General features: G+C 42.3%; 1 protein-coding gene across 1 annotated transcript; it reads left to right on the forward strand.

Annotated features, from left to right (window-relative positions):
- Positions 1-2,523: 2,523 nt before the first annotated feature.
- On the forward strand, positions 2,524-24,656 carry MAL2 (mal, T cell differentiation protein 2). Its single transcript, XM_083359834.1, has 4 exons — positions 2,524-2,752; positions 16,830-17,000; positions 22,216-22,389; positions 23,867-24,656. The coding sequence occupies exons 1-4, from the start codon at positions 2,615-2,617 to the stop codon at positions 23,936-23,938; spliced, it is 555 nt and encodes a 184-aa protein (XP_083215960.1). The 5' UTR covers positions 2,524-2,614; the 3' UTR covers positions 23,939-24,656.
- The last annotated feature ends 1,320 nt before the right edge of the window (positions 24,657-25,976 follow it).

Genomic DNA, 25,976 nt, shown 5'->3' on the forward strand with positions numbered 1-25,976 from the left:
AATAGAAGTAAAGATGGCATTCATTCTGATCCAGCTGCAAGAAAACAGGATCGTTTATCTTGCATCTAAAACAATATAATTCTGGGAATGCCCGATAATACTATACGGAAACAGAACTGAATTTTTATTATGAAAGTCTTGTAAAGTACAGTCAGTATGCAAGCATCATTTTTGGTTTCAGGTAGATATTAGAAGTGGCTAATAATTATGTCCTTGCCCATCACAACCTCAACAGGTTTAGCCAGTTATGTTTACTTAGAAGTATGGTTGATTGCATTGTCCACATCTGACTTTTCCTTAATCCCATCTTATTATGTGGGATTTATCTAAATAATTAAAGCAGAAAACAAAAACAAACTAGCCAAGTCCATTTGAGTTTAGTGTGTGGCTCAAAACCATTGTCTATTACCTTATGTTTCCATGTGTGTTGCAAACTCAGAAAATTGGGTTGCACCATGATTGTCAAAGATGGTATGTTGTTTAAAGATGCTTGTAAGCTATCACCAACCCTCCAAACAGTTGTGTTCATACAACATCCCAAGTCAGGTTATGTCAAAGCCTAACAGCTGCATTCATACAACTTGCTAAACTTGGTTAGTTTTAATTATATTTCTTTTTTTTCAGGGATTTCATGTATTGTGTTTTGGTAAATTCATTGGGTTCTATAAACCCTATGAGTTAATTCAGGATCTAGGTTGACAAAGTCATACGAATATAACCAGTTTCTTGTTTTTGTCCAGTCTGGTCCCAATCTGTTGGGGGCAACATGCAAATAATGCTTCTACATTGTAAACCACCCAGAGAATGGTGTAAAGCACTATTAGGGTGGTATATAAGCCTAAATGCTATTGCTATTTTGGTTGCTGGAGTTGAAGTCTTCTCTCTCGCTTAAAAATAGGGCTTAAAGTAAGATCTCCTTCAAGCTGAGCTTGTCTGCAGCTAATTCCAGAGCCAGTTTTTGAAACATAACACGAAATGGAAATAGTTCATTACTGCCTTCAAATGTAAGATTTAACTGAGAATTGTAGGATCACCTGGTGGTCTCCCACTATTTAGATGCAAGGTTGCTCAGCTTTTTAAGGTCAACAAAGTTTGCACGGGGGTGGCTCTCTAGCTGGGTAGAAATAGGGCACAATTTGCCAACCATAACCCCAGAAGTGAACTTGTGGGGAAAGAATGACATTTTTTAACCAGGATAGTGTCTATTCCCTCAACACTCTGAATTAACCAAATCCACATTGGGCCAAGCCAGCCAGATTAGGAGCCCAGTTCCGTGGCTGTTAATGCCCAGACTCGCATCCTCCGAGTCAAGAAGGCGCAAAGTCACACACACAAAAAAAAAGTCTACCCGAGCTTAACTCAAACGCGTTTCGTCAGGCACCGCTCAGGTAAGTGCGGGCAAACGTGTTGTGCGAATAGGCCGAGTCCCTTTGCTGCGACTGTCGGCAATTAAGCGGAGATAACCTTCGCTTAGAAGAGGAACTAAAGAGCCTCTTGTTGCGAGTGAAGGAGGAGAGTGCAAAAGTTGGGTTGAAACTAAACATTAAGAAAACCAAGATCATGGCATCCGGCCCTCTCAATTCCTGGCAAATAGATGGGGAAGAAATGGAGGTAGTGACAGATTTTATTTTCCTGGGCTCCAAGATCACTGCAGATGGGGACAGTAGCCAAGAAATTAAAAGACGCTTGCTCCTCAGGAGGAAAGCCATGGCAAATCTAGACAGCACACTAAAAAGCAGAGACATCACCCTGTCAACAAAAGTGCGTATAGGCAAGGCTATGGTCTTCCCAGTTGCAATGTATGGCAGTGAAAGCTGGACCATAAGAAAGGCTGAGCGCCAAAGAATTGAAGCCTTTGAACTATGGTGCTGGAGAAGACTCCTGCGAGTCCCTTGGATTGCAAGGCGATCGAACCAGTCAGTCCTAGAGGAGATCAACCCTTACTGCTCTTTAAAAGGCCAGATCCTGAAGTTGAAACTCAAATACTTTGGCCACCTAATGAGAAGGAAGGATTCACTGGAGAAGAGCCTAATGCTGGGAAAGATCGAGGGCAATAGAAGAAGGGGACGACAGAGAATGAGGTGGCTGGATGGAGTCACTGAAGCAGAAGGCGTGAGCTTCAATGGACTCCAGAAGATGGTAGAGGACAGGAAGGCCTGGAGGAACATTGTCCATAGGGTCGCGATGGGTCGGACACGACTTCGCAACTAACAACAACAACAACAAACCTTCTCCCTGGCTGGGGAGGGGAGGAATTTGGCGGCGAAGCCTGGAAAAAGGGCTACCCAGTCACGGGCGGCTCACGCCACCCAGGGCACTAGTTTGTGTTCCTAACCCCTCTGGTTGCGGTTGTGGCTAACAACAGCTTCGGAGGAGGCCGGCACTCCTGAACTGGGAAGGCGCGGGAAGGTGGGCGCAAAGGCCGCCCCCGCCGCAGCTGGGAAAGGGGCGGGCGGCGGGCGGCGCCGGACCAGCGCGCCCGGTCTTTCCCCCTTCCCGCCCTGCCGCCACCTGCAGCTCCGGCTTCCTCCGCCTGGCGTAACTCTTTGCCTCTACCTGGCGAGGCCACGTCAGGAGCTCCCGCCACGGCCGGCCTCTCGGATCCCTCCGCACCATGATCTCTGCTCGAGGCGGGGGCTCCATGCCTCCGCCGCCCAACGCCACTGCCTATTACCCCCCGCCTCGGGTGAATCTGCCCTCCGGCGTGGAAATCCTGCGCACTTACTCGGGGGCCTTCGTCTGCCTGGAGATCGTGAGTGCCGAGGGCCGGGAGGAGGAGGAGGAGGAGGGAGAAGGGAAAGAGCCAAGGGCGGCGGAGGGCCAACAGGTGGTACAGGTGCTTCCCTGCCAGCTTTGGCCTCACCCCGGCCATCCCTTTCAGCGGGATCGCGGGAGGGAAAGGGTCCCCCTCTTGCCTCTAGGAGGCAAGGAGCGCCCTTGCTGCTTGCTTTGTTTTTGGCCGAGTCCCCTTTAAAGAGAAATCAAAGCAAACGACTGGTAGAAGGACTGGATCTGGTAGGTAGCTGGGTAGATCGAGCAAAGTGGACTTCCGCGATTGGGAAAAAAACAAAACAAAACCCTGACTACGCACAAGATCGGTCTTGCAGCCCGATGCTGGGAAGCAGATACATACACCTGTTGGATTCTGCACCTTGCATACAGCTGTCAGCTAAGGAGAGGAAAACAGCTGCCTGTCCCTTAGTCCCAACCTCTGGCTTCAGCTTTTCTCAGCTCCTATTTGGGTTGCCTATTTTTTTTTTTCACCAAGGCCTTTACAGTAGAGTATATCGGGTTTTCCCCCGTTATTTTCCTGGTGGCAACTGCATTTCTGGAACTGCCTGATAGATTAAACAAAAGATAAAATGGAGGCTGGGTCTAGCATATTGTGAGTACCCAAACGTTTTCTTATCATATGGCCTGAATATTAAATCCTGACACAGTTTATTGATTTGATTGTGGCATGATGGGTGGCATGATGGCATGATGGGTGAACGCAGGAAATATACTTGTTTTTTGAAATTTAGATGGTTGTGGGATTTCACTTCATTAGTGTAGCTTTTCTTACTCATTTGTCCATTATTAGACCCTCAACTTCCACTCTGGTTCTCCCTGATCCACTTAATTAAAGGCTTCCTGCTCTCTCATTTAATTAGGGTCATTTAATTTGCCTCTCAATTTGGGCAAATTAAGACATCAGGTAATTTAGCCCAGTTTTGTGTAAGTAGCTTTCTAGAATCTCGGGCGGAGTTCTCTTCCTGCTTCTGTACCTGAGGAAATTTATCTCTAAAAGCCAAAATGAGACACAGTACCCACAGAGCATCTCCTCTTCAATTCTACTTCTTATTCAGCTTTTTCTATAGCATCACGCCCTTTTCTTTCAAGATGAGCTCATCTTGTTTCCAAACCAGCACAAAAGGTGTTGTGGTGATGACATCTGATTACGTGCCCCTAAAGTCAGTCAGTCAGTCAGTCACTTCTCTTTAAAAAGCTTCCTAAAATTTCTGTAACACTTTTTATGATGTGAACAAGTCTCAGACTGGGTGATTTCGTTACCAGGGAGAGGATAGCATTTAAAGACAGAACATTGGCTGGATTTTAGTCTCCCACACTGCCAATAAACCAAAAGGCCCTTTCTAGAAACCAAGCTGCCAATGGTTTCCTATATTCTAATCTCTGTATTTCTCCTACACCTTCCTTGAGCACACCTGTTGTTGAAATTGCACTCTGTTATTATTCCTCCAATCACTTCCTGCCCGCCTGGTCCTATCTAAATATCATTCGTCCTGCTGTTCTTTGCAGAGACAGGATCAGGGTACACTAAGGATAAGTTTTGCAAAGGTAACAGAGAAGTCCCAAGACTCATCTGCCCCTTAGCAGTCCAATTATCAGAGAGAAAAGTCCCATCACCAACCCACTTTAGGGACTGCTGACCCTCTACTGACTTTGTCTTCACTGACAGGTGAGCTTAAAGCAATGTCATAAAGCCCAGCTCACCCATTATATGATACCATGATTTAGTGCAGGGATGACCAACATGGTCTGCACACCATCCCCAGCATCTGCTGATGGTGTTGCATCAGTTCAACAGAAGAGTGGCCAAATTACCCCTTCAAAATTACTCAAAATTACTAATTACTTCTAATTATTCTGGAGGGAGAGGAATACTCCAAAAATTGTCATAAAAGTGAAAAAGATGCCTTCAAAGGATTAAAAGTAGGGTCAGAGGATTAAAAGCCCTCCAGAAAAATCCTTGAACAGGTTGTCCCATTACTTTCCATGACTTTATGACATCATTGGGTTGCCTTCTACAGCCATGTGGACATTTCAGAGAGACTCAATGTCTTTTGTCAACATGTTGACAAGGGACAATTAATCAGTGGGGAAGACAAAGCACCAAAAGTGTTTTATTTGATAATGTAGGAGATAACCAGTCTGAGCCTGAGGGAGGGATCAAGTGCATCATCAGCCTTGAGTCCCTTTGTGCCCATAAGAGGCCTAAGTCCAGCCCACCTTGACTCTTATCTACTGCCAATTCGCTTTGACCGTTAGTAGTTCAGATTTTTGTAGAGAGTGTTAGCATGCAATAAACCTGAATCTATTTGAACCGCCTTGCCTCTTGATTTCCTGCAGTTGACCAGTGGTCTGAAAAACAAAGATGTCCTGTTTCTCTCACCTGCTTTTTCCTGTAACCAAGTTAGTGGAGGAAATTAAGAGTGATTAATGCAGCTAGATAGGCGTTCACAAGGCTAACATCTCATAGGTCTTCCCCAAATATTATTCTACCTGTCATTGCTTATATAAGATTGAACTGTGGCTCTTGAAACATCATCTTGGTTACTCTATCCCTGAAGGCATGACTAAACTGCTGTGAGCAGTTCGTTGGTCTCATCACTCACGTCGTCTCATCACTCTGCATGGCCACAGTGTTCAATATTATTTAACAGGTGGTTTTTTGGTTAACAAGGAACTCTGATAAATTCCCCAAGAGATTTCTGCAAGTCTCCTCTAGCACAATGCTGCTACTGGTCCCACAAAGTTGTGTACCCAGGCCTTCCAGATATTATTCTATGGAATAAATCAGAACTAGCTGGCTATATATAAAATATTTTGGGCCAAACAAGACACATTTGGATTTGTAATTTGCTCAGCAGCTGGATTCACACAACCCATTAAACTATTATTATTTTATTATATTAAATTTAGAGGTCACCTGGTTGCAAGTGACTCTGGGCATCTTGCCCTTTAAAAAGCAAGAACAATAAAATAAGAGGATATTGTATATATTATAAAAAGAAAATACATAGCTTACAAAAAATAGAGGCTCAACATCCAGGGAAACTAGCTAGATTTTCAAGGATCTTTAGAATATCCATCAGAGTGGGAGCTATATGAATCTCTGGGAAAACACAGTCCCAGAGGGTGATACTATGACAAAAAAGGCCTATTTCCTAGGTCCTGATAAATGAAAGTACTGTTTAATTAAAAGGATGTATAACACACCCAGTGTGCCTGGTCTTACAGAAACTATTGGAGATAGGCACTCCTTCAAATAAACAGGTCTAATTCCACAAGGAGCTTTTTAGTCATTCATTGATTCATTCACTTAATTTGTGTGCCCGCCCAGCTCAAACCAGTGAGTCTTTGTCTACATACAAGATACACCAGCATTTTGAACTGCATCCTGAAAACCGATAGGTAACCAGTGCAGGTCACAAATTAGTGGTGGCAAAATGGGATGTCCTGTCCTGTCCATCATTGCCTGCGCTGACACAATCTGGGCCAGCCTTACTTCCAAACAAAACAATCTTCTAGGATAGCCCCATTGAAAGGGTATTGCAATGCAGGTAATGCTTGACTTACAACCTTTTGTCTAGTGACCATTCAACGTTACAGCGGCACTGTTGAACAAAGTGACTTAGGGTCTTGGTTCACACTTACAGCCATTGCAGCATTCCCCGTGATCAGAATTCAAACACTTGGCATGTAGTTATGACGGTTGCAGTCTCCCAGGGTCACATGACCCTCTTTTGCCACTTTCTGACAAGCAAAGTCAATGAGGAAGCCAGATTCACTTAACAACCGTGTTATTAACAGTTGAGGTGATTCACTTAACTGTGGGCAAGGAAGGTCGTAAATTGGGGCAAAACTCACTTAACAACCGTCTTGCTTGGCAATGGAGGTTTTGGGCTCAATTATGGTCGTAAATCGAGAACTGCCTGTAGTGCATTTGTGAGTTAAACTAGCTGCTATATTCAAACGATATGCTAAACCTGATTAGTTTTGATTACTGTAGTTAGATTTTTTTAATGACTTAGTTGGATGGAGAAACCCGTCCCATTTAATTAGTTTACAATACAGAGGATTGTGCAAAGCTGAAAAATGAATTAGCTCAGTAACTAGGTAAACGGTATTGTGCAAAGCCAGCTCTTAACAAAATGGATAGCATATTATTGCTGTTATCATTTTGTGTCTGTTTGCTATCAAAATATGCTATTTTATTGCAGGACTAATCCATTTAGTTGGCCATTCTGGAAGGGAATTAATGTGAAGAGAGGGATAACAAGAAGCTACTTAAAACAGTGTTTTTGCTCTTTCATTTTTTCCAATCTAATAAACATGGAAATAAATTATGTAAATGGTAGGCACTTTCTTTGTCCACCTGTCAGCAGAATAACTCTCTAAAATAGAAGAGAATTGGGATGAATTCAATGTGATGGAAAAAGCCTTTAAAAATGAATATGAGGCTATAATGAAAGGAAATCAGATATTTTCCCCTGCTGGTAAGAGTAGTTGGCCATTTTTATTTTTATTTTTATTTCCAAAGTTTATAGGCTACTCCGTTCCCAATACTCTGGACAGCTTACAATTATGCTTTTTTGTTTTAAGCACAAAGACCAAAAAAAAAACAACCTAGCAGTACTGAAAAAGATTACTTATGACCAATCCACACACTTATGCCCATGACAGCATCCCTATAGTCACGTGGTCAAAATTTGGGTGCTTGGTAGCCATCATGATTTACAACAGTTGTGGGATCTTCATCTGATCGCCCTTTCAATCCTTCCCAGCCAGCTTTTGATAAGTAAATTCAAATGGGGGCAGGGGAAACAGATTTGCTTAACAGCCACCTGATTCAATTAACAACTGCAGTGATTTGCTTAACAACCATGGCAAGAAAGGTCATAAAATTGGGCATAACTCATTTAACAACCCCTTGCTTAGCACTGGAAATTCTGGTTGCAATGGTGATCGTAAGTCGGGGACTACCTGTAAAGCTGAAGGAAGTACATCCAATTGAGTTTAGGAGCATAACCAGGTCTTTAGCGGCTTCCAAAACATCAGCTAACAACTCCCTGGATCTTGGGAGGAGAGGAATGTGCCGCAAAGAAGTCAAGAGCTACTAATATTGATGACTTCTCTATTCTCAGCCTACCTCCCACTGCCTTCCTGGTTCGCATGTTTTAGAACATGCGTGCTTATATAATCTGATTCATGCTTCCCAACACACCCATGCATGCCCGTACAGTAGTAACACTATCGGAGAACAGGAAAACACACCCAGAGAGAGAGAGAGAGAGAGATGTAACATATTGCTTTGTTATGTAGAAGATACAATAATTGTCTGTGGCCACTTCTCATAAAAGGTTTGGGGAAAATTCAAGAAGCCACGCTTAGTATGGATTTTGGTGGCTGATTTTTTTTTTAACAGATTGCATTGAAATAGCTGGAGTCACATATAAGCCAAAACGAAGCAAAACCAGTTCAGGTTTCTTGCAGTGTGTGATCTCAGTCCTTAGTTCAGTTATTTATACAATATCCATATAATCCATATGTTGATTGGGATGCTACAATGTTTTAATATCTTAGACACAAAGACTGTGAATTGGCATGATAAAATGAAATTAAGTGACTTCTGTCTCTCTCTCTCTCTCTCTCTCTCTCTCTCTCTCTCTCTCTCTCTCTCTCTCTCTCTCTCCTCCCTCCCTCCCTCCCTCCCTCCCTCCCTCCCTCCCTCCCTCTCTCTCTGTTTTATCTGCCACCCATCTTGTCTAGTGGTGACTCTAGGCAGCTTACTAACATTTACATACCCAGTGACATCTGTGATATGTGTATCTTCTTCTACATAACAAATTCTTTGTGGAATTATTCTTTTTGAATACAGTAGGAAATTTATTTTTATTTTATTTTATTTTAATTCCATTTATATCCCGCCCTTCTCCGAAGACTCAGGGCGGCTTACAAACTTAGCAGTAGCCTTCATTCTATGTATATGCCTGCTTATTAGGGCTTTCACACACACCCCAAGCGGCATTATTACAAAGTCAGCTTAATTGCCCCCAACAATCTGGGTCCTCATTTTACCTACCTCGGAAGGATGGAAGGCTGAGTCAACTTTGAGCCTGGTGGGATGCGAACCTGCACTAATTGCTGGTGGTATCTAGAAATGTTTCAGAATCAGTGCATTAAGTGCAATGCATTGCAGTGATTCTCCCAGGAATCATAAAGTCAATTTCCTCCTTCAGGTGAGTAAATAGGACCAAATTTAAGTTGAAGGGCAAAAAAATTTGCTTCTATGATCATGTAAGACAAGAGACTATCTGGATAGACGCTGGACAGGACTTCTTAAATTCCAGATAGCCGATACGAAACCACAACATGACTCCTGCCTCATTAATCGTTCTTTGAAAGAGTTAAATTCAACCAGTGGGACATTTATACTTGCTAAATCATCATTTCTTTAAAACTTTTTAAAGAGGCTTTACCTCTGCCCTCATTTGCATAAGGCTAGCCTCCTATTTTGGCATCAATAAGTATTTCTCGTCCTTAGCAACTTAAGATGTGGAGACTCTAACCATCCTGGCTGGGGAATTCTGGGAGTTCTCAAGTCTGAAAATTTGCCAAGGTAAAGAAACACCAGCATAGATATTTTTTTAATACAGAACTGGAGTTGAAAGACCTGTTCCCTTTGTCGAAGTTCTGAAGAAGATGGAGTTAGAATGAAAATTCATGGACACTTTCCTTGTATCCTACTTCATTTATTCTCACACATTTGGCAACCAATCTTTAACTTCATATTTGCACAAAACTTTGCATAACTCACAACATTGTTACCCCATTGACGACTTCATCTTTTTTCCCCTGGGGCTCTAATATGCAAGTGGGTTTCCATCCCCAGTTGCATAGATTATTATCGTTTTACACAAATCTCTAAAAAATGTCCTTAGAAAATCCACGTACATCTATAACACTTCAAGTCTTTTCATCAATTTTATCTTTAAGTCCAATTAAATGTTCCTTCCTTCACCCGCTTCCAAAGTATTTCATTTCTGTCAAAATGGTTCTGTATTTTCTCTGCCTCTTATTTTGCGGTAATTATTTTCCTCCATGCATTTTTATCTCATCTGCAGTTTCTTTCACATCGTCATCCCACCAAAAATCCTTTTTTGTACTTCTCATTAGGATGAGAAATCTGCTCTCCCCGTTCCAAGCAGCTTCCACATCCTCTTTCATTATGTCTATTTTCCTCTTATTCTTCTGGCTGATCATTCTCACTTTCAGTCTTATTTCATGCCGGATGTGTGTTCCTGCAGTTGTCATACATTGTGATCTGTGTCTAATAGATCCTGGGAGTCAGGCTATTACAGGAAGGAGTTTTGACCATGATGCCACAAATGCAACAACCATCCTATTGTGTATAAAGCATGCTTAGTGTATTCTACGCAACCTTCAATTTCTAATCTAGAGACTTATGTTGCCTAGGTCCTACCAAGTAGGAGATATGTGAGTGTCCTAACACACATGTGTAGTGGGACTGCAGTTGAAAGTGGTTTCTGCTACCCCAAGGTCCACCTTAGAGTGGTTTCTTTGGAACTTCTATATTTAATCTTTCTACTATATTGGGTATGACTAGTCTAGTGAAAAGAAGGACCAGGGCTGACATGATAGCAATGTCCCAATATTTGAGGGGCTGCCACAAAATAGAAGGGAATCGATCTTTTTTACAAAGCACTGCAAGACAAGAAACGATGGAAAATAATCAAGGAGAGATCCAACCTAGAACTAAGGGGAAATTTCCTGGCAGTGAGAACAATCAACCAGTGGAATAGGTTGCCTTCAGAAATAGGTTTTCCATCATTGGAGGCAAGACCAGAAAACCACTTGTCAGAAATGGTATAGGGCAAAGGTCCCCAGCCTTTTGGACACCAGGGACTGGTTCTGTGGAGAAAAGTATTTCCGCAGACCAGAGAGTATGTGCCTACATCCAACGGATGGGGCTTTGCTTGTTTGTGCGGACCGGTTACTGGCATGCCATGGCCCGGTACCGGCCCACGGACCGGGGATTGGGCACCACTGGTATAGCGTTCCTTGCTTTAGCAAGGAGTTGGACTAGAAGATCTCCAAGGTCCCTTCCAACTCTGTTATTCTGTTAAATCTGTTACTGTCCCTTCTATTCTGCTGCTTCAACTACAGTTCCTCCATAATCCCAATAAATCAGGGCTCACCAAGTCCTCTTCGAGCATTAAAAAGAAAATAATGCAGGGCATGTTCAGATATTTCCATGGCTTTCCCATTCAATTCAACAAGTTTAACGCCTTCTATGGGAACACAGCCGTAACAGAATAACAGAATTGGAAAGGACCTCCAACCCCCTACTCAGGCAGGAAACCTATACCGTTTCAGACAAGTGGTTGTCTAGTCTCTTCTTAAAAACCTCCAGTGTTGGAGCATCCACGGGTTCTGGAGGCAAAATGTTCCACAGATTAATTAACAGAATAAGAGAGTTGGAAGGGACCTTGAAGGTCCTCTAACATCCAACGCCCTAGTCAAGCAGGAGACCTTATACCTTCCCACACAAATGGCTGTCCAATCTCTGCTTTAATGACTCCAACGATGGAGTACCCACAACTTCTTACCGTCAGGAAATTTCTCCTTAGTTTAATCTTAGTCTTAGTCTTGCATGATCAGGCTTCTCACATCTACTAGAGATTGTAAGTATGTTCAACCAAGTATACTTACAGCCTCCTCGGAAGCTTTTCATTATCTAGAAAGGGAACTAAGAGCTGTTGTGATTTGACAGCAGAGCCTTTTTTTTTTTTTGCTTGTTTGTTTGTTTCAAATGCCTGAACTTGTTTCTAGTGAATAGCTCCATAGTGTTGGGATGTTATGCATGTGATTTGGCAGCATTGCAGTAGCGCAGGCAATGTGCCCTAACACAGTTGTACCGCCGTAGCTGGGCAATACGAAAGACACGTCCCTGTGGCTGAATCAACCGAAAATAAGTTCTCGGGCTTGCAGTAGCAATTGGCGTTAGAACTGAAATCCTACTTATGTCGTCTTGGCAACAGGAATATGAATCATTACGTGGACACAGAGGCGTAGGTGTATTAAAAAAACCAGCAACACTCTTCGGTTTTGATGTAGCCCTCCAAAGTATTTCCCTATTTCTCTATTACAGGGGTCTTCAAACTTGGCAACTTTAAGACTTGTGGACTTCAACTCCCAGAATTCTTCAGCCAGGCACTCTGGCTGAGGAATTCTGGGAGTTAAAGTTGCCAAGTTTGAAGACCCCTGCTCTATTGTATGCACCAAGAGAGATGAGATTGATTACTTTCAGTCATTGCCTTCAGACCTCTGATCAAAAGATCACTGTTAGATCTGTTATGTGTAAATGTCAGATATCGAAGCTGGATTCATCTCCGTATGATATCTATGCTGGAACATAATTTCTAATTCCATAAAAACTTGTTGTTTTCCCATCAAAAGGGCCATCCCCATACTCGGGCAAACATCATCAGGAAGACACTCCATTGAATACAATGAGACCTGGAATATGTGGCTTATTTGAACTCTTTAGTCTCCAAACATGCTTATTTTAGCTAACATAAATCTTTATATCAAGGGCTGTGGAGAGTTATTTCAAGTTGAAAGGATTTGTGTTGTTGAGCGACACCAGGTTCTGTGGCGGAGAAGAAGCAGCAGCAACTGTGCTTCTGTTTTGTCATTTCATTTTAACCTGTTTTTATTTTTATGGCCCAGCTAGTTGGCAACATGTAGCCAGACTTGATTGCTCTTGAAAAAGCAATGTGAGATCAGACCAAGATACAGGTAATCATTGTCTGACAACAACCATTCATTTAGTGACCATGCAAAGTTACAGTGGCACTGAAAAAAAGTAATTTATTTCACACTTACGAATGTTGCAGCATCCCCATGGTCATATGATCAAAATTCAGCCGCTTGGTAACCAATTCATATTAATGATGATTGCAGCGTCCTACGTTCATGTTTTGCAACCTTCTGACAAGTCATTGGGGAAGCCAAACGGTTAATGGCAAACCGTTTCCATTTTGTTGTCAGGAAGACTGGCTGAACTGGCTAATCATGAAGTTACTAGAAGCTGAGATGTTGATTATACATTACCGTGTTTCCCCAAAAGTAAGGCCTACCCCAAAAATAAACCCTAACTTGATTTTTGGGGGTGGGCCTAATAGCCCTACCCCCCAAATAAGCCCTAGTTTGGGGGCAAGGCACAAACCTAAAAATCAAGCTGGGGTGGGGGTGTGGAACTTCCTCACCTGGCCCACACCCACGTACCTTACAGCTAGTCCTCTCCTTGCCAGCCCACTTCTTCTGAGGCCTGTTCTGCAGCCAGGCCTGCATTTCTCAGTCACAGGCATGCAGCCAATAACCAAGCTATTGGTTAAATCCATAGTTCGCTTCTGCAAGACCTCAGCAGCTGAGCACCAAGGTATGGATTGAATCCATTGCTCAGTTCTCAGATGCATAGGCCTTCCAGAAAGGCCTGACTGCAAAATGCAGACCTGAATGTAGCTGTAGAACTTCAGCCCCAGAAGAAGTGGACCGGCTGGGTGGGGCTGTCGGTGCCAGAGGTGAGGTAAGGCCTACCCCGAAAATATAAACCTGGTACCTCTTTTGGAGGCAAAAAAAAGACCCAGTCTTATTTTCTGGGAAACACGGTATTTCATTGCCTCTCCTTGGTCTTCTGCTTATAGTTTCAGAATATACTGTTTTCTCATTAACTGCTTCCCACAATTCTGATTTGGTATCAGTTGCAATATAATGTATGCATATGTGCTTAAAAATAAATCCCATTGGATGCAGTGGGATTTACTTCCTTGAAAAGTGATACAGGTAGTCCTCAATGTATGACTGCAATTGAGCCCAAAATTTCCGCTGTTAAGCGAAAGAGTTATTAAGTGACTTTTGCCCTGTTTTATGACCTTTCTTGTCCCAGTTGTTAAGTGACTCACAGCAGTTGTTAGTAACATGGTTGCAAAGTGAATCTGGCTTCCCCATTTTCTTTGCTTGTCAGAAGGTCACAAAAGGTGATCACATGATCCCAGGACACTGCCACCGTCATAAATATGATTCAGTTGCCTAGTGTCTAAATTTTGATCACCTGACCATGGGGGATGCTGCAACATTGTTAAGTGTGAAAAACGGTCATAAGTCACTTTTTTCCATTGAAACTTCAAACAGTCACTAAATGAACTGTTGTAAGTCAAGGACCACCTGAATATGTTGCAGTCTTAATCATCTAAAAAACCAGATTATCCTAAATACTGATTCCAAACTTTGACCAAGCTATTCCTTATGTGATGTTGACAGGCATATTGGCAGTCCTCCCCCATGCAGGAAATGACCTTAGATGGAATTTATGACAAGCACACAACGTACTCATATGCTTTTCTCGTGTGTGTTTTTTGTTGAGACAATTAGACCAATTTTGTAGTGTTTCCCTATTTTGGGATAGTGCACTCCCAAATCAGACACTAGGTTTTTAAAGAAGCACAAGTAGATTGATCCAGATGGTTCTGTAAATGAAACGTGCTTTGGGACCTGGAAGAAGTATCAGCTGTGTCTCAAGTACCTGAATAATATAAGAATCATACTACGTTCCTGTGCAAGTCTAAAATAGTCCCATTATGTCCAGGAGAATTTTATTCCCAGATAAGTGGATATCACATTGCAGCTTAAAGCAAGGGAGGACATTCTCCCATGGGGATAAAATGATGAAGTATATCAGATTAATTTCTCCATGACAGGGTAAAGAAGAACCTTTTGCCTAATAGCAATGCTGTTTTGTTTTAAAATGTGTTTTTTCAAATTGTTTTAACATCTTGTTTTTTTAAAAAAAGAATCCCATTGATTTCCTAAACAAGTGACAGGATGAGTTTTACCACAGACTCACTTGCAATCATTCTGCAATTTAAGATACATCAATCCTGGACATTATGCGTATATAATTACTTTCTGAGTAGTGTTTGGTTTAGAGGAGTTCTTTTGGGAGAGGGGGGGCACGCTGCATATATTTACCAAAAAACATACAAGTAGTCCTTGTTTAGTGACTGTCTCAGATAACTCTTCATAATTATAACAGTGATTAAAAAATAGCTTTGCAACCAGTCCTTGCAGTTGTGACCTTCACACGTTTATAGAGCAAAGAAAAGCTGAAATAAAATTGTAAGCCCAGTTGTGTTTTCACTTAACAACTGCTTCACTTAATGATTGAGCTCTGGTCCTAATTGAGGTCACTAAACAAGGACTACATGTATATTCAACACTGCCCTGCTCAATAGGATCATTTGTGTTATATTAAAAGAACCGACCGGTAACAACCCAACGATTTAGAGCTGCTTTATTTCTGTCACAACACTCCACAATCTAGTGTCCTCCTGATTTATAGAACTTCAACTCCCATAATGCCAAGTCAGTATGATCAGATTTTACAACATAGAACAAGATAGAATGACAGAGTTGGAAGGGACCTTGGAGGTCTTTTAGTCCAGGGGTCCCCTGGTCCATGGACCAGCACCAGTCCGTGGCATGCCAGCAACCAGGCCGCACAAACAAGACAAGAAGCCCCATCCGCAGGATGCAGGCAGCACGCAAAACCATACCCCTCCGTTCTGCGGAAAATCCTTTCTCCGTGGGGTCCCTGGTGCCAAAAGGTTGGGGGCCACTGTTCTAGTCTAACCCCCTGCTCAAGCAAGAGACCCTACACCTTTACCAGATGAACTCAACACTCTGAAAAGAAGATAAATTGCTGAAGGCATTCTGGCAAACGGTAGCATTTTAAATTTCCACATTTTTTTTGTGGGGGTAGTAAATAGTGCATATCCTATTCAGGCATTCAAAAATCTGGAGCACTCTTATTAAGTTTACCGGAGAGACACCAAATTCTTATAATGTGAGACATGAGCATTGGGTAGCATATAAAGTTAATAAATTATTATTATCATTAACCTTGATAATACAGAGTCCTGGCCCAGTTTGAAAATTAAAGAAGCACTCTAATTTATGGTCATAGACCGAAGAAAGGAAGTCAAGAGATAAATAAAAGGGACTCGTGCAGGAAAAGCAAAATAATAATAATAATAATAATAATAATAATAATAATAATAATAATAATAATAATAATAAAAAATAGAAGGGACGCGGTGGCTCAGTGGGTTAGGATGCTGAGCTTGTCGATCAGAAGGTTGGCAGTTTGGCGGGTCGAATCCCGAGTGCCGCATAACAGAGTGAGCGCCTGTTACTCGTCCCAGGTTCTGCCAACCTAGCAGTTCGAAAGCACGTAAAAAGGCAGGTAGAAAAATAGGGACCACTACGGTGGGAAGGTAACAGCGTTCCGTGCGCCTTTGGCGTCTAGTCATGCCGGCCACATGACCACGGAGACGTCCTCGGACAAGCGCTGGCTCTTCGGCTTTTTAACGGAGATGAGCACCGGCCCCTAGAGTCAGAAATGACTAGCACGCGTGTGTGGGGGAACCTTTACCTTTACCTTATATAAGGCTAAGTTTACAGCCAGGTCTCCTGGTGGTGATTGCAGTAGAAAAGAATCCAGCTTTTTATGAAGCCAAATTGGTCCAATAAGTAACTTCATACTTAATGTAATCTGAATAGTGCTGTGTCCACAGAGTCTTATGTATTTCAGCCTTAATTTAAAAAAGTGCTTCATTATGAATGAATGGAGAGGAAGGGGACAGGGGAGAAAGTCATGGCTGGTTAAAATTGGTAAGTCCCTGAAAAACAGAGAGACGAGAAATTTAAAGAACAAAAGACAAAAATGTATGAAGAGTTACATGCGCATGATGAAATCAAGAATATGCTGCAGATGTGGATAGTTATACTGAATTGTATCAGTGCGTTAAACTGTACTATATTCCTTTTTTTTCTACCTTTCGACTTTTTTTTCTGCTTAGCATTTTTCCCCTCTATAATTTTGTCACAAAAAGGAATAGGGTCGTATCAGGCATGCGCTTGTGTATGCTTCCTTACGTTTCTTTATATGTTGTATTTTACAGCTTTTTGGAGCACTTGTATGGATACTAGTGGCTGCTACAAAAGTTCCGTTGCCCCTGCTGCAAGGCTGGGTGATGTTTGTATCTGTGACAGCCTGTTTCACTTCCCTCTCCTTCCTTGCGGTCTTCCTCTTCAGTTATCGAGAGAGAATTGCCATCGACTGGAACCGTTTGGTAAGCATGCCCCCCCCCCCAAAAAAGCTGCAAGTTAAAAAGTGCAAATAAGTCAAAGGCATTTCCAGCAGTGGATTTGTCCATATCATGTTTTTTTTAAATTTACTTTAGAAAACCCATTGCTAGAAATCAGTTGTCACTGCCCAAGGTGTTGCTGCTAAGTATTGCAAAAATGAAAAAAAAAATAATCTACCTAGTTGATGAAAGAATGGCTTATTCATGCATGTTCCTCATGTACATTTTATCTGAAGTTAAGGTGGTCTTGAATTATACTGCATTTGTGAGTGTCGGGAGACCACAGGACGTACAGGAGGGAGCTGAGACTGCTTTTAAGAATGGAAGTTGCAAGGAGCTACTTGAGGAATTGCTGAATATACAGGCCCAAATCCAAAAGAATTAACTGTGCTATAAAGCCAAAGGATGAACAGTTCCATTGATGTAATTGTAGCTTAGTGATATGTTATTTTTTAATGTTTGTACGTGCATTTTGGGACGCGGTGGCTCAGTGGGTTAGGACGCTGAGCTTGTCGATCAGAAGGTCGGCAGTTTGGCAGGTCGAATCCCAAGTGCCGCGTAACAGAGTGAGCGCCTGTTACTCGTCCCAGCTTCTGCCAACCTAGCAGTTCGAAAGCACGTAAAAATGCAAGTAGAAAAATAGGGACCACTATGGTGGGAAGGTAACAGCGTTCCGTGCGCCTTTGGCACCTAGTCATGCCGGCCACATGACCACGGAGATGTCCTCGGACAAGCGCTGGCTCTTCGGCTTTGAAACAGAGATGAGCACCGGCCCCTAGAGTTGGAAACGACTAGCATGCATGTGTGGGGGAACCTTTACCTTTACCTTTTTACATGCATTTTAACTTGTAAAGATGGAAGTTCATGATGATTTACTTGTCTGTTCTTTTATAATGGCATTGTGGTAGATTTTGGTTTTCTTTTTTCTTTTTGGAATACGTGCTAAGAGTATATTTTGTATTGCAACAACTACAAAATTATTCAGTCAGTATTTAGTTTGCATCTATGGTTGTAATCTATGGTTCCTTTATGTTCTGAGGAAAATTTCCTATGACAGTTGAAACCATTAAGCAGCAAGGCGCTTGGTGACTATACACTGTACACTTTATTTTTTGCTCTATATGGCTATATAATAAGCCTCTGCTACCATTTATGTCTAATAAAACAGAATCTTCCAACATTTTCATTTATTCTTTTGGGGACTAAGTGGAAGGATTGTAAGGGTACTTTTGTTCTGGAAAGTTGCAAATTCTGTCTTTGTTTGCACAGTAAACAAGGAAAGATCATTGCTGATTATTAAAGTGAACACTGAAACTTAAAATGTCAGCTCTGCTGTGCCATGAGTATTTCAAGGATGGTTTTTTTTTGTTTTTGGTTGGGTTTTTTTTTAAAAAAATCCACCTGAAAATCCCTGTCTGACACAAGTTTGCTCCTGACATAATCTTCTCCCCTGTTCTGTAAATATAAAATTTTAGTATCACTTTTCTGTGTTGTAATACATTCTTGTACATAATTATGTACAAAGGATACTCTGATCTGCAAATTCAACTCATGGATGACCAGGTTTGATGAAAGAACAGGGGGGTTAGACTAGAAGACCTCCAGGGTCCCTCTCAACTCTGTTATTCTGTTATTCACCTAGGAAAAGGAGAAAATGCAAATTAATAGTATTAATTGTATTAAAATTGAATGAATGTTTCTCCTTCTTCCTGGGCTTCATATAAATCATGCTGCCTGCTGTATGGTTTGTTAATAGCGTTGTGTTCAGCGATGTGACTGGAATTGCCTTGAGAGATACAATTTGATTATAAGTTCACAACCATCCTCAGGCATTTACAGGAGAACAGTAAACCTCTGAAGGAGACTGGCCATTAGTTTTACTAATGTTCTCTGGCATAAGCACATTATGATTGCTTCCTGGAAAAATCAATAGGTTGTGGGCCATTTAATTTCCCCCTTGTTGAGAAAAACTCTATTTTCCCCCCATCTTTGTTTTCTGTTTTTTAAACCAGTTAGCAGTCAATGAATGGATATGATGATAAGTTTATTCAAGAGAAGACAAAGTTCCTTACTAAGGGCTTTGGGGAATTCTAAGTATACAGGTCCAAGGAGTTTTATAGGCCTAAATTTTAAAAAGTCCTGCAGCAGAATTTGTTCAAATAGTACTTACTGTATATGGAAGTTAGTTCATTGCAAAGATGATGCAACACATTGCCATTCATTTGGGAGTATGCACATACATACTTATGTGCATTTGTAAGGAACCACCAAGAACATTCCACCACCACTGACCAGGCAAGTATATATGTATAAGCAAGCCCAGCACTCCCTGTTAGCACTGATGATGTTACCTAGTTGGGTAATGAAATGTCTGCAAGAAAACAACCAAGTTCAGAGAGCACCAAGGATCCCCGAGTTCAACCCTGAGCTACAAATATTCTCTTCTGTTGCTACTTAACATGTTTCCCCAAAAGTTAGACCCAGCCAGATAGTAAGCCCTAGCTTAATTTTGGGGGGTGGGCCTAATATAATCCCTACTCCAAAACTAAGCCCTAGTTTTGGGGTGAGGTGCACCCCTAAAAATCAAGCTAGGGTGGGGGTGGGGGGGTGAAGCTGCCCCACATGCCCCATACCTGCTTACCTTACCAGTAGGATCACCACAGCCAGGCCTCAACACCCCAACAACTGTAGTGCTGCTACTTGACTTCTGCGGCCGCTTGCCGCCACTTGTGGCCGGATGACATGTGGCGCACTGCACCATTGCCGCTCCTGCCAGCAGGACACTGCATGGCTCTTTGGGATGCTTCCACTGCTTATGCAGTGCTTTGGGACGCTTCCACTGCTTGCGCAGTGCTTTGGGATGCTTCCATTGCTCACGCGCTTCAGGACGCTTCTGTCGCTCATGGCAGGAGGCCACGTGGCACTTTGGGCCATTTCCACTGCAGAAACAGCCCAAAGAGCCACACAGCGTCCTGCCACAAGCAGCAGAAATGGCACAAAGCACCATGCGGTGTCCTGATGGGAGGAGCGGCAACAACGCAATGCGCCACATGGCATGTGGCCGCAGAAGAAGTCAAGTAGCGGTGCCACAGGTGTTGGGGTATGGGAGGCCTGGCTGCAGTGGTCCTAAGGTAAAACATTCTCCAAATTAAGACCTAGTGCCTCTTTTGGAGGCAAAAAAAAATATAAGACCGGGTCTTAATTTCAGGGAAACACGGTATATGCACATACATGGATCAATGAAGGTCAGAGAAGATTGTGCTTCCACTGTAGTCCTGTTCCTCCAAGCACTGTGCATTAGGCCAAGGGCCCTCAACCTTGGCAACTTTAAGACTTATGGACTTATGCAGCCGCAAGAGTTGTGTTGGGAGTCTCCCGATACTCCCATGTTACACCTCTGCTCCGTGAGCTGCATTGGCTACCAGTTGTCTTCCGGGTAAGATTCAAGGTTCTGGTTATGGTTTTCAAGGCCCTACATGGCATCGGTCCGGAGTACCTTAGGGAACACCTGCTGCCGGCGTCAACTTCCCTCCGCCCTGTGCATTCCCACAGAGAGGGCCTCCTCAGGGTGCCACCGGTCAGAGAATGTCGCCTGGTGGCCCCCAGGGGGAGGTCCTTCTCTGTGGGCATGCCGGAATTGTGGAACCATTTGCCGGTTGAGCTCCAGATGGCGCCCGACCTTCGCTCCTTCCGGCACGATCTGAAGACTCATTTGTTTGAACAAGCCGGCCTGGCCTGATGGGGGATGGGTTTGGTTTTTATTGTTGTTTTAAATGCATTTTAATCTATTGTTAACTTGGGCATTTTGTTTAATTCCTTTTTAATTCTTGTATTTTGTATTTTTATATGTTTGCCCTGTTCACCGCCCTGAGTCCTTCGGGAGAAGGGCGGTATACAAATAAAATTATTTATTTATTTATTTATTTATTTATTTATTTATTTATTTATTTATTTATTTATTTATTTATTTATTCAGTCTGATTGAAAATGGAATGTTTTTAGACTCCAGAATATGTTTTATTGTTATTGTTTTGGATTAGTATTTTCTATATTATTTCTCAGATTTGGGGTTTTAATCCTCTGTTCCCTGCCGAAAGTCTCTATTGTGAGATGGACAATTAAACCAATAAAATGTATTTATTTATATATGGTTCTATAAATTATATAAATATTTTTATTGATTTTTATTTATTGATTGGTTGGTTGGCTGCTTTTTATGGATAGGGTCCTATCCTGCCATTCAAAATAGGGAGAACTCACCACTTAAATGAAGTCCTTGATTGATCTATTTATTTATATCACACCTTTATTATTTTTATAAATAACTCAAGGTGATGAACATAACTAATTCTCCTCCCTCCTCCCATTTTCCCCACAACACCAACCCTGTGAAGTGGTTTGGGCTGAGAGAGGTGAGACTAGAACTCACAGTCTCCTGATGATTGGCCCAAAGTCACCCAGCCAGGGTTTCATGCCTAAAATAGGACTAGAACTCACCATCTCCTGGTTTCTCGCCTGGCACCATAACTTTTTAGACCAAACTAGCTCTAGTCCTGCTTTAGAAACAAAGTCAGCTGAGTGACTTTGAGTCAGTCACTTTCTCTTGGCCTTCGGAAGAGGAAGGAGGAAATACGGTAGTGTGCCTCTTCTGAAAATGTTGCCCAAAAAACCCTGCCCTCTCCAAGAGTTAAGACTAACAAACACACTCACACACAGGACTAGAAATTAGATGGGTAGACTTAAGGAGCTCTTGTTATTTAAAAAGTTGCATCTGCTCTCAGCTTGGCCTCAACAGCTTGTCACGTTTTCTTGATTCAGTTTTGGGAGCTTGCAGGCAGAAGGGAGAAGAGGAGGATCAGTCCAAGAGTGACAATATTACATCATGCGTTCTTTTTAGTAAAAATATGTCTCAGCGGGTCACTGCTTCTGCCCACCTTTGGCCTCCAAAGCTAAGCAGGATCATTCCTGGTTATTAGTTGCATGGCAGGACCACAGGAATGACAGACTCCTGGGTATTGGGTTGTAATCCCAGCCCCGAGGCTAAATATATATATATATATCCCGCAAATTAATTCTAACTTTTATACATGTAAGGATATTGCGATCACATGGGACATAATCTATTTTGCACAGCAAATCATTTGATGACTGCAAATATTCGACCTTCTCAGTTTTTACTTTCGCATTTTTGCTCCCCTAGGATTTCCTTTACCACGCAGCCGTCTTTGTCTTCTACTTTGGGACCTTCTTACTGCAAACTGCAACAACGTCTTTGCACAGTCACCTCCTTAAGCCCACCAATCTCGCCTCCAACATCACCACCCCTGGAGCACTTCTAGATAGCCATGAATATAATTTAAGCATAGCAGCTGCGGTGAGTATCACTCAGGGGGTGTTCTGTGATCAGCCAAATCTAACTACAGGTAATCCTCGAATGACCGTCTGAATTAGGATAGTCATTTGATGGGTCTTCTGCTCCTGTAACCCATTCTCAGTCTATCTGCATGGGGAAAACCCTTTTCACTCCTCTGTAGGCTGGCAAATGACTTCTCTCTCTGTCAGCACTCACGGTCCTCTTGTTTCTGGAGCTGCTTTTTGGAATTCTGTTACATGCAATGGGCTTGCTTGAGTTTGCAGACTGTGGTCAGGCTTTCTTCTTCCCCTGCTCTCAGCTCTGCCTCTCATTCCGTCTTGCAGCTCCAAGAATTGAAGTTTTCTTTTCCTCCCTGAAGACTGTTTACTTTTGGGGTGGAGGCATCTCTACTGCCTTCCTGGCTTGACTCCCTTCGTGACACACCCACACTCAGTTCCCTTGTAAGAGACAAACTCTCCAGCTAATGAAGAGGGTGGAGCTTTTTTTAATCCAGGCAGCACCAAAATTCTGGATCCCAATCTGGATGGTGAGCCATTCTTCCATGCTACCCATTACCTACCCACTGGCTGGCTCAGGAATTCTGGGAGTTGAAGTCCACAAGTCATAAAAGAGCCAAGGTTCCCCAGCCCTGGGCTAGGTGGTGCCATGGAGAAGGCCTTCTCTTCTAGGCTGCCATTTTGCAAAAGTGCCTACAGCCTGTTCTCCACTTTCTCTTCATCAGCACCCAAAGATTGGGGATTTATTTATTTATTTATTTATTTATTTATTTAGTTTTCTATACCGCCCTATTCCCGAAGGACTCAGGGCGGTTTACAGGGCAAATTTAAAAGACAATATAAAACTTAAAAAGAAATAGAATTAAAATGAATTAGATTAATTAATAGCCCAACCAATTAAAACAAAGTTTAAAAAGTTAAAACCCCTCAGTCAGAGGCCAGATAGATCGAAGAGCCAGGTTTTCAGGTCCCGGCGAAACGAACGAAGGTCGGGGGCGGTCCGGAGTTCTACAGGCAGATCATTCCAAAGGGCAGGTGCACCCACAGAGAACGCCCTCCCTCTGGGGATCACCCGCCGGCACTCCCTGACCGGCGGCACCCTAAGGATGCCGTCCCTATGGGAGCGCACAGGACGATGGGAAGTTGATGCTGGCAACCACTGCATTGCACTCTCTCTTAAGTATTCATGGTCTTCAGGGTTCCAAAATAAGTAGATAGATACCCAGTGCTGTGGTTTTTGCCCACTGTGCAACAAAAGATTACACATCACCCATGTGTGTGTGCATGCTCCTATGAAGTAAGCCCAATGCTGACCTTAAGCTCATGAAACGCTAAATGCTTTGAGAAGTGCAATATGCAATGCTTGTTGTGTGAAAATAACAACCTAGGGAACAAAATGTTAAAGACCAGCACAGCCACCAAACTTTGATAACACATTTCCGTTTTTAATTTCTTCTTCCATGCCTCCTCTTCCGCTGCAGATTTTTTCCTTTGTAACAACCGTGTGTTATGGATGCAGCACCACCCTGGCTTTAAGAAGATGGAAATTATAGCATCGGAAAGAGGCCACCAGCTCCACTACATCCTGGCTGATTCTGATACCTGCTCAAATCTCAAACAGAGTCCAACTTGTCCATCAAAGGAGTGGCATTCAAAAGGATGTTTTGGGATACATCTATCGTTTTCTAAAGCACTGAGATGTACACACCCAACCCATGCCATAAGTATACACTCTCAGGGGTGGTGGTGGGAAAATCTGTGTTTGTATTGAGATTGTCATCACAGCTTCAGCAGCACCATTCCCTTGTCCCCAAAGTGGGTGTAGTATTAAGAAGCAAGATCTTAGGAACAGGAGGGATTATAATCAGTTTGGGATGCAACAAAATTCCTAGCTTGACAAGAGGCAGACATAGCAATAGTGGCCTTTGTATATATATTTATATTCTTTCTTCAGTGGAAATAAAATAGAAATTTCTGTTAAAACAACAACATTCGTCCTCGTTGCCAGATGAAATCTTTTATTTTCTTCCCCACACAGTGCTTCTGAAATGACCTCTCTACCAACAGCATTGGTAGAGGGCCCCAAAATATCTTCCATTACTCCACAGAATTTTCTCAGTGACCTACATTTTTCTCCTTCCTTTTTTCCCCAGATTCTTTCTCTGATGTAATATTTTAAATATGTCAGCTGTGCATGACATAAGCTCAGCTTAGGTTTTCAGTTGCTAGGTTGATCTTCCCAAGAACTTTGTGTCTAGACCAGGGTAGGCAACCTCGGCTCTTTTATGACTCATGGACTTGAAGTTGAAGTTGAAGTCCATGAGTCATAAAAGAGCCGAGGTTACCTACCCCTGGTCTATACCTTACAGACACCCCCTCCCCAACCCACAGTATTATAATATCTTTAGCAGACAATTGAATGTTGGTTCTCTGATGGTTAGAGGAGAAATAAAAGCTCTTAGCAAATGTGCAATATATTGCATACAGGCAATCAAGAAAGATAACATTAGCCAAAATTACTATTGCAATAAAACTTAAAGGTTTCATTGTCTAGTCGTGTCTGACTCTAGGGCACGGTGCTCATCTCCGCTTCTTGGATGAGGGATTCAGCAATTTCCGTGGCCATGTGGCCAGCATGGCTACTATACACCTAAGGTGCATGGAACACTGTTAACTTCCCACTGAAGTGGTACCTGTTAATCTACTCACATTTGCCTGCTTTCAAACTGCTAGGTGGACAGGAGTTGGAGCAAGTAACGGGAGCTTACTCCATCTTGTGACACTCGGGTCTTGAACCCTGATTGTACTTTGTATTGCAGTACTTTGGGCTAAAATCTGTTTTACAGTCCACCATGCCCAGCTGTCTAATTTCAGCAGGATTAACATGGGTTGCCAAATTTCAGGATTTAGTTATCTCTCCCTAGACATGGTAGATAAGATAGATAAGATAATCTTTATTGTCGTTTTTTACTGGGGGCACAACGGCACACATCAAAAATGAAATTTAGTTCTCAGAATCATTCACTAGTATCAGATTGCAACCTTTGAGTCTTAGACCAGGCCATTGTATAATAGTATTATTTTTAAGTGCAAGGAATATATTCACTCTGTACTCTTAAATAAGAAAACATGCACATCATTTATTTTTAATTCCTAATTCAAGAAAATAAACTAGGATGTTTTTCTTGGGTTTTTCCACTTTTCCTTATAATTTCGGCCTTACCCATGCCCCATGCAAGGCTCTCTCACCACTACCTATCATATGTTTATCTTTCAAGAATTGCGGCCCTGTGAATTGGGAGATTACCAGAATTCTGGTAATCTGGTAATTACCAGAATTCTGGTAATCTGGTAATTCCAAAATGGAATTCCTGCTTTGGATTGTTAAACCTTACTAGGATTGCTCAACAGATTAATACTCCTGTAAGTTTCATGCTGTTATTCATACGAGCCGGGTCACACAAGGATCCTAAACTATCAACAGAAGTGGAACTTTTACAAATACTATTTTTGTGTTTCTACTTTGAAAGAATGATTTGTAGCAGGAGAAAATATTTCATGTATTTATGTTATGCCTAACCAGAATCTAGT

This window comes from Vipera ursinii, assembly GCF_947247035.1.
Source record: "Vipera ursinii genome assembly, chromosome: 3".
Classification (NCBI taxonomy): Eukaryota; Metazoa; Chordata; class Lepidosauria; order Squamata; family Viperidae; genus Vipera; species Vipera ursinii.

Bases quoted from the DNA above. Each gene is read 5' to 3' on its own strand.
- MAL2 (XM_083359834.1), top strand. From the start codon at position 2,615: ATGATCTCTGCTCGAGGCGGGGGCTCCATGCCTCCGCCGCCCAACGCC. The intron at 2,753-16,829 runs GTGAGTGCCGAG...TGTATTTTACAG, and splicing joins CCTTCGTCTGCCTGGAGATC to CTTTTTGGAGCACTTGTATG. The intron at 17,001-22,215 runs GTAAGCATGCCC...TTGCTCCCCTAG, and splicing joins CCATCGACTGGAACCGTTTG to GATTTCCTTTACCACGCAGC.